The sequence below is a fragment of the Mastigoproctus giganteus genome, chromosome 14 (genome assembly GCF_048544385.1).
Source record: "Mastigoproctus giganteus isolate SK-2022 chromosome 14, ASM4854438v1, whole genome shotgun sequence".
NCBI classification, from domain to species: Eukaryota; Metazoa; Arthropoda; class Arachnida; order Uropygi; family Thelyphonidae; genus Mastigoproctus; species Mastigoproctus giganteus.
The window spans coordinates 68,362,639-68,371,046 of NC_143588.1; the positions used below are offsets into that span (position 1 = coordinate 68,362,639).

General features: G+C 37.8%; 1 protein-coding gene across 1 annotated transcript in view; it reads left to right on the forward strand.

Annotated features, from left to right (window-relative positions):
- Positions 1-8,408, forward strand: part of LOC150075201 (ATP synthase lipid-binding protein, mitochondrial-like) — a 47,319-nt gene extending 38,911 nt beyond the window's left edge. Inside the window, exons 5-6 of the mRNA XM_090389222.1 lie at positions 5,256-5,355; positions 8,040-8,408. Coding sequence (XP_090245348.1) covers positions 5,256-5,355; positions 8,040-8,203 — 264 coding nt within the window. The 3' untranslated portion in view covers positions 8,204-8,408. The remainder of the gene's footprint in view (positions 1-5,255; positions 5,356-8,039) is intronic.

Below are 8,408 nucleotides of genomic sequence, written 5' to 3' on the forward strand. Positions count from 1 at the left end.
CTCATCTCAACATTGAAATCGGCACTTCCGATGATTTTGCTTCGAGACTGGAGAGGTTCCTTTTCCATCTGCAGCAGATGCCCTCCCATTTGGTGGATAAATTAATAAATTTTCATAACCTCCTGCTCTTCATTCATTTCCATGATGTTTTTTCATTGGAATACTCATTGCTTTTATTGGATTCATAAAAAACTTCATCTTTCTTCTCTGGTAAATCTGAATTTGTAGAGGTGGCGGTAGGATCGTTATCACTTTTTATATATTTAAAAAGAGTGTCTTGTCTTGCAGTCTGCTCTTTACACAATTTTCTTTTTTAGTTTTTCATTTCCACCTAAATATTTTTTTTCTCTCGCTCTTGGCTTGTCATGATGTGTCCTCAATATAATTTTAAATAAAAATATATTTATTTACTATTTTTAATACATGTACATACATGGTAAATAATTTTGAATTAGCCAAAGGCACTTATTGTGCAGACATGCATCATGGTATTTTTTTAAGAAAAGGCCCAGCTCTCGGGACCTTTCTGCGCATAGGACCAGGTGCAGCCACACTCACTGCAAGCTGACCCTGAGTGCAAAAGTCTCAAAACTCATAGCAATTTGTAGGCCACACACTAATGTGTAGGTGTATAAAAAAATCATCATAGTTAGTGTCCAATTAGAATGCACAGCAATAATTGCTATAGAGAAACAAAACCTAAAAAAATCTATAAAGTTGTAAGCAGGAACAAATGTTAGAATAAGTTTCGGAACCTAGCATGAGGATCTCCAGTTGTTTCAATATAAATTTGTACAAGATCAGATAAAACTCTAAGGGCATAGAGTTATGCAGGTATTCTGAGCGAGCACGCATAATATCATTGACTTTGTCCCTTGGAAGACACATTGTGGTCCTATTCCACCTATCCTTATTGCATAATATATTTTCTGTTTCCCTGACAATAGTCACCAAGAATAGCTATTGCATGCGGTACCAGCATCTGATGTTGGTAAACCTACCATGCATCAAGACGCATGAGGATAGGCTCTAATGTTGAGTTAAGCACTTGAGCCTTTTGATTTAATTCCTTTGAGAACAGTAATTCATTTCTTCAAGCACTCTAATTTCTCCATCAAAACGTTTAATTTACATTTCACTATTTACACCTAGCACACACAGAGGCATCTCTCCTAAGGCTCTATTATCAGACTAGTTAACTCTGCATACAGCTCAGGCAAATAGGCCTTGATTTGTAGCACTGGTTTCAGTAGCCTGCCTCTGATTTGTATGCTCTACTGCTGTAGCCAGAGGCATTTTGGCTAAAAAATTAAAACTGTTGCTTTATGCCTCACTACCAGTATTAACACAGTAATACTAAACAATATGTAACTACAATAAGAAATATTGTAGTTGCTATTCTTGGTTTCATGTGGTAATATATGTATTATATAAATTTATAGAATAACCAATTAATTATAAACTTGCAGGATTACATAAAAGAAAAATATTGAAGTGCTGATTTTTACTCTCAAGTTGGCAGAGAATATTGTTTTAAAAAAAAAAAAAGTAAATAGCCCTGCCAATCATAACAACAAAAACAGTAACTTTACCACAAGTTTAAAATGTAAAGATACCAAAAAAACCAATAAACTAAACAAAAATGCTTCCACTTACCTGAGGAGAAAAAATGTGGCCACCACACAAAAATGTTGGCATATGTGGTACTCACAAGACTGGAAGGTAGCCTCATGTTCCTGGACAGATGGACATCCTGGAGTTCAGCAGCATCAGGGTCAATATTGGGGGATTTGGTGGCCAAGGGAGCACACAAATTTCTTGGATATGATCCTCACACTGTTCCTGCACAGTGAGGGCCTTGTGATTTGACATTCTTGTCAAGAATCCAGTGCCATCTGGATACATTGTTACTATGTATGCAAAACTTAATCCAAAACAATACAGAGGTAGGATTTGGCAATGAGTGTTACCATGATACTACCACCACTGGCCTGTTTCCTTCTAACCATGCAATGTGGTTGCAGATGTTCGCCAATGAATGCACACCCATCCAGTGGCATGGAGTTCGAACCTTGATTCATCAGACCAAGCAACTTTTCCAATCATCCAAGAATGGTGCTCTATGCCCACTACAGGTGGAGGTATTGATGATTGGTCATCGTGGGCACATGAACAGGTCACCTAGCCCGTAGGCCTATCTGCAAGAGTGTCTGCTGGATGGTGTGCTCAGAAACCTTTCTCCGTATGCCCAGTTGTAGCCTGCCTTTAATTAAGGGATCGCGAACCATCTGTTGTTCCAGACAGCACATGCCAACTGCTGTTCACCTCGACTGTCAACCAGTGGTGGTCTCCCCTCCCAGCATGTTGGGTGGCTGTATGTCCCTGTTTGGACCATTCTGCCACACCTTCCCTGTGGTGACCCTTAAACAGCTGACAATACCTGCAATTGCTGAGATACTGGCTCCACCTTTTTAGGCACCACAAGTCATTTTCTGTTCAGACTCTGTCAGGTCCTTCCCTTTCCCCATTGCACAGACTTCATACTGACAAAGTGACAGGAACTACCTGTGTCATCACTATGATGTGCTTGTCAGTGACATCACTCGAGTGCTGTGGGCTGCAGCCACTCATGGAGAATGGATGCCTCCCACAGGTGGTCAATGTTCTGCCTCATGAGTGTATATATAAAAGAAGAAAAATAATAAATTTTTTCTTTTATTTAATCTTATAACTGTAACACATTTAGTTGTGTAATTTATAGCTTTTAAATAACTAGGAAGTGAAATATTACTTAGCTTTGCCTTAACTGTTAAGGATGTTGTTAAACATTACATAGCAACTTTATATCAGGAGAAAAGAAGAGTTATCCTTGAATCTTGTTCAGCATTCACTCTCTTTTTAGGCGCCTCCATAGCCAGGTGGGCAGGAGCAGCAGTGCGTAGCACACGCTTTTCGATTAGACTGGGGTTCGAGCCCATGACCACCAAATACGGAGGATACGGAAAGGTCAGGGAATGACCACCGCATATCCCCGGAGCAATATGGCCTTAGTTGCTAATGCTCCTAAAATCCAAATAACAAACAAACAAAACAAACAAACTCTCTTTTTATATTTGTTTTGAATAAAACTGAACACGAGAAACTATTTCCACACTTAAATGTCCCAACTTGCTGCGTTCATGAATGTTTTGCATTAATAATAGGGCTTATTTTATTTATTTTTTTTTTTCCAAGGGCTAGTACAGGGCTGCAGATAATTTTTTAGGAAATTCTGCATTATGTGACAAAATTGCACTGCTTAAGAGATCTTTAAAAATATTTTAAGTTTTTGAAAAGCAATTTTTGTTGCAAGCAACCTCTTTGCGGCAGAGTTTGTGTAATTTGTAAATAATAATCATATTCAAAAATAGTAAACTATCAATGTAGTCAGATGTAAAAGTGTTAAACTCTGTGCCTTTTTCATAAGAAAAAGGCAGTGTCTGCCTACTAATATTAATCCATTAATGGTAATTAATTTATGCATTTTTTTATATATATCGTGTTCAAAGAAAGTGCATCATCCCTTAAAATTGTAATTGTTGTCCGAATAACGTAAGTATATGGCAATATTTCTTATGTAAGCACACTCTGCAAGAGTTGCAGTCATTCCTTGCTTGTGTTAGGATGGTGAGTTGCATGCAGTTAATGCCACGAAGAAAGAGTGCTATTGTTGCTTTACGCAAGGAAGGATGTTCTTCCCGTCATATTGCTTATAGAGTGTCTTGTAATCAGTCAACAGTGAGTAGATTTATTTCCAAACTCGAAAATATTGGTTTTACTGATAGGCAAAAAAAAGGAACCAGATACAAACACATCTCTATGCCAAAACAAGATCGCATTTTGAAGTGCTTATGCCTTAAAAACTGTAAAGCTTCTTCTTCTCAGCTGAAAAGAGAATGAGAAGAACATACAGGAGCGGTAGCAAGTGCAGTAACAGTCAGAAGATGCCTCTTCAAAAATGGATTTATAGCCTGTCGTCCTAAGAAGAAGCCCCTCCTCACACAAAAAACAAAAAAGATCCAATTAATTTGGTGTAAGGAGCATGTCAAATGGATCCCTGAGCAGTGGAAGTCAGTTATTTTCTCAGACGAGAAGAAATTCAACCTGCATGGCTCTGATGGGAGACAAACAATTTGCCGTAGACGTGGTGAAGAATACCATCCAAACTGTATGGTGTCTACAGAGAAATTCCCTACTAACAGCCAAATGATATGAGGGTGCATTTTGTATCATGGAGTAGGTCACCTGCAGTTTATAAAAGGTTCCGTAAATGCCAATGGATACCTGGCTATATTGGAAGGCAAATTGCTGCCAACCATTAGAGACCATTTCAACCTCCCAAGTAACTGCATCTTTCAGGACAACTTTGGTCCTTGTCAACGGGCGAAAAGTGTAAGTAGGCACTTCTGTAGTTACTTTAGCTTCATTTCTGCATTAGAGGTTCGACAATAATATATTTACATTTGTTACAAGTGAAAAAATGGTTGGGGAAGAACGGTCCATTACAACTGTTAGCTGGCCAGGAAACAGCCCGGGCCTAATCCTACAGAGAACTGTTGGCATTGTGTGGAATCTGCAGTTGCAAGAAAGAAACCAAAGACCCTTCGTGAACTTCAGGAAGCCATAATTCGTGTTTGGAACCACAAACTATCAGTTGATTATCTTCAGAAATTGATTTTGTCAATGCCTCGATGGTGTGCTGCTGTCATCAGGGCCAGAGGCAGTTCAGCTAATTATTAGTTTGCACCTGGTGAACTTTTCATTTTGTTTTCCATTTAAAATGATAAACTGAAGCAAATTGAGGGCTTCTGATAACGTTTCAGCCATAATTGTCGTGTTTACAGAACTGTTGTATAAAGGTTGCAAATGCTCATTTTGGAATATTTTGAGAGCACCTGTCAAATATTACTTAGCTTTGCCTTAACTATTAATAAATATCTTTTGTTTATATTTCTATTTGTGATGCTAGTCATTAATGTAATATACCATTGTGAAAAAGGGTTAGAAATGTGAAATTCCTAGGTGGACTTTCTTTGAACACCAGTGTATATTTATAATATTATTTGTTTTCATACAGGACAATTTCTAATTTGAAAAATGTGATGCTATTTATAAAATGTATACTCAAAATGTTTATATCTGATAATGATAGAATTGTAGGCTAGTAAACATCTCAGCAACATTTTAAAGCATTCCTTATATGTTTGTATAATTAGATTGCCCGCAGTCTACACACCAGTTTACCTTGTAGGGATATTGACTCTGCTGCAAAGTTTATTGGTGCTGGTGCAGCCACAGTTGGAGTAGCAGGATCAGGTAAGTTTACTTTTTCTTGCCCTACATATCTAATTGACTGAATATTATTTAACTGGAAAGATGACCAAAATAAAAATGCTCACAAATCACAAATTTTCTTTGAATGGTTTTTGAGACTGGGCCATTTGATACCGAAATTCACCTTTTGCACAGGGATTGTGAGCTTTCAATTGAGCTACAGCTATCCCATGCTGTGTAATTAGTGTGCAAGTCATCATTCAAATGGCAACAGCTCACAAAGTATGAATTTTATTTTTGGATATATTTAGCAAATGAAAATTAACTATACACATCTTGAGCTTCAAAATTTTAAAATAACTAATGCTTTTTGGCCTTACTGAAATTAAGTTGGGTGGGCTCTCTTGTCCTTTCATGTGTTTTTATGGCCACCAGGATTTAAGCTGCCTATTTAATGCAATGGTGTTATCACTTATTATAAAATCTTTCTTTCACAATGGTCACCCTATTGATGTACTACTTTCAAACAAATAGCATTACCATAAGGTAATTTTCCATTTTAAAAACTGATGGCCTGTTTCAGTGCTAGATTGCTTATCAGTAGTCTCTTTTAAACAAATGGCATCGGCAAATGTTTTGGCAACCATTTGTTTGAAAGTAGTTTGGTATCAGGGCTACTCATAGTTAAGGCAAAAATAAGCAAAAAAGACAAGACAGTTATCCCAACTACATATAAATGGTTGCAACTTGCCATATTAATATTGTTTACAAACAACACTCTACTGTTGAAAGCTGTTAACCTGGCAGTAGTGATGCTCCCATTTGTTTTTAATTTTTAAAACTCATTGTTTTACCTATTTTCAAAAAATTGTTGTTTTACGTATTTTCAAAAAAACAAATATTAATTTTGCTAAAAATTACAAAAAATGTATTATACATAAAATAGAAATGTTAGTCTCTTCCATTTTCCAATTTAAAAGACCATTAAGTACATGAAATTTCAGATTGCTCATGTGCATATATATCTGTTTATATAAATAAATATTATTTTATAGAAGTATATTCGATGCAGTGAGTTACTTCTGTTCTCAGGCTTACTTCAAAATATATTTCGAAGTAAGCCTGAGATTGGTGGGAGGGATTCCAGAAACTTTGCTTTAGAGACTAAACATGGGTTTTACCACTTCAAGCCTCCAGTAAGCAAAGTGGTAGTATAAGGTATATTCGGGTCAAATGGCACCTGGGGTTTCTCCCATCTCCGCGTATGTGCATTGTATCAGAAACAGAACACTGTCAAGCCAGAGATTTAAAAGTGTGTGGGTCGTGGGTAGTGTAAAATGTTGTGCCCATTGTTCCTCTGGCTTATTGGCCGCCCGGCCCCTATTGGGAACCGATGTTGCCCATACCCCGCCACGTGGAAGCTAGCCAGGTGTTACCAGTAAGTGATACTCTGGCAGGTCCTGCCACCTACTTTCCTTGGATTTCAATGGCAAGAACCTAAAAAAAAAAATGGTTGAAATGATCGCAGTTGATTTAGGTAAGATTTCGTTAAACAGCACTGTGTGGGGTTGTACGCTAAAAGGACGAGTTTTGGGAGCCTAGAACGTTGGGCAAAATTTTGTTTTAATTTAAGTTTGGATGTGTGGGGCGAACACTGTGTAAGAGAAAGTATTAGGAGAGTACAGCTGAAGACTGTGAGGTGAAGTAGGAAGGAGGGGGTTCGATAGTGAAAGTGATCCCATTTTTTTCAGTGGGGAGGCGAGAAGGGGAGATGGGACTCCCCCAGGGTGTTGGAAGGAAGGATCTGCTCAAGGGAGAGCGGATTAAGAGTTGCCAGTAGGCCGTTTCTATATCAGGGACACCATATTGATATATGTCCAGGTCTTGTCCATTTGAGGGAGGAGGACTGGGGAGTCCTGTCTGAGAGTCATTATTAGTGAGGTTAGGTTCGAAGGTAGTCCAGTATTCCGTGGGAGAACAAGATTCTGTACTTGGGTCCATTGGTGGAGTGGGCCATTTGTTCCCTCAGGAGCGGAGACGTCCTGTCTGTGCCATCCTTTGGGGCAAAGTCCCATCTTTGGTTTCATGTTGTGGTTTTTAAAATGGTTTACTCTTTAGTCCTTGGGGGAAGGACCAGAGGGGGCCCATTCCTGCATGCTTGATATCAGACACCAGTAGAAAGTTTGTCTGTTCCAATGTGACATTTGTGGGATCAGGGGTCCCACTTTAGGGTTCTCATACGGAGAGTCCTTGGTGTTGGTATTGGCTGTCGGGATTGTGCTCTGTCCTCAGTTCTGATATACAGTGGTGGTATAAGCCAATATTATGGTGGTGGGAGGGTCCTCCTTCTGTGAAAGAGTTCCTGTGCGAAGTTGGTAAAGGCATTGTAGGTCTCACTGGATTCCAGGAGGTAATGACTCTTGGTCCTTTAGATTAAAGTGCATTTTGTTAATTAGTACACATCTTAGGTCTTCATAGATTCAGCAAGTATATATTAGGAATATGCTGTATATAGAAATACATTTGGTGATGATGATATTAAAACTTGGGACATCAACTTTTCTGATAATAAAGTATGAGTACAAGTAATATAAAAAATCTTTTAGATAAAAATATAAATGCTTTAGTTGTTTTGTATTGAGGTTCAGAGTTTTTATTTACTCATTTATTAGAGCTATTATATATATATATATATTTTTTTTTTTTTTTTTTTTTCTTCCTTTTAGGTGCTGGAATTGGCAGTGTATTTGGAAGTCTTATTATTGGCTATGCCCGTAATCCTTCTTTGAAGCAGCAGTTGTTTTCTTATGCCATTTTAGGGTTTGCCCTGTCTGAAGCTATGGGCTTATTCTGTTTGATGATGGCATTCTTACTTCTATTTGCTTTTTAAATATTTTACAATCACCTAAACCTTAGTTGCTTAGTGGCACAAGACTAGATCATGAGGACCAGAGAAGTATTCTGCATTACATCTGCCAAAGGAGAAGAATGGGGGATGGCGTCTGTGAACTGATATGTTGTTAGTAAATGCTTATGGAACGTATGATAATAATCGTTATAATTGAGAATAAAAGTCATTGTTTAAAATATTTAAA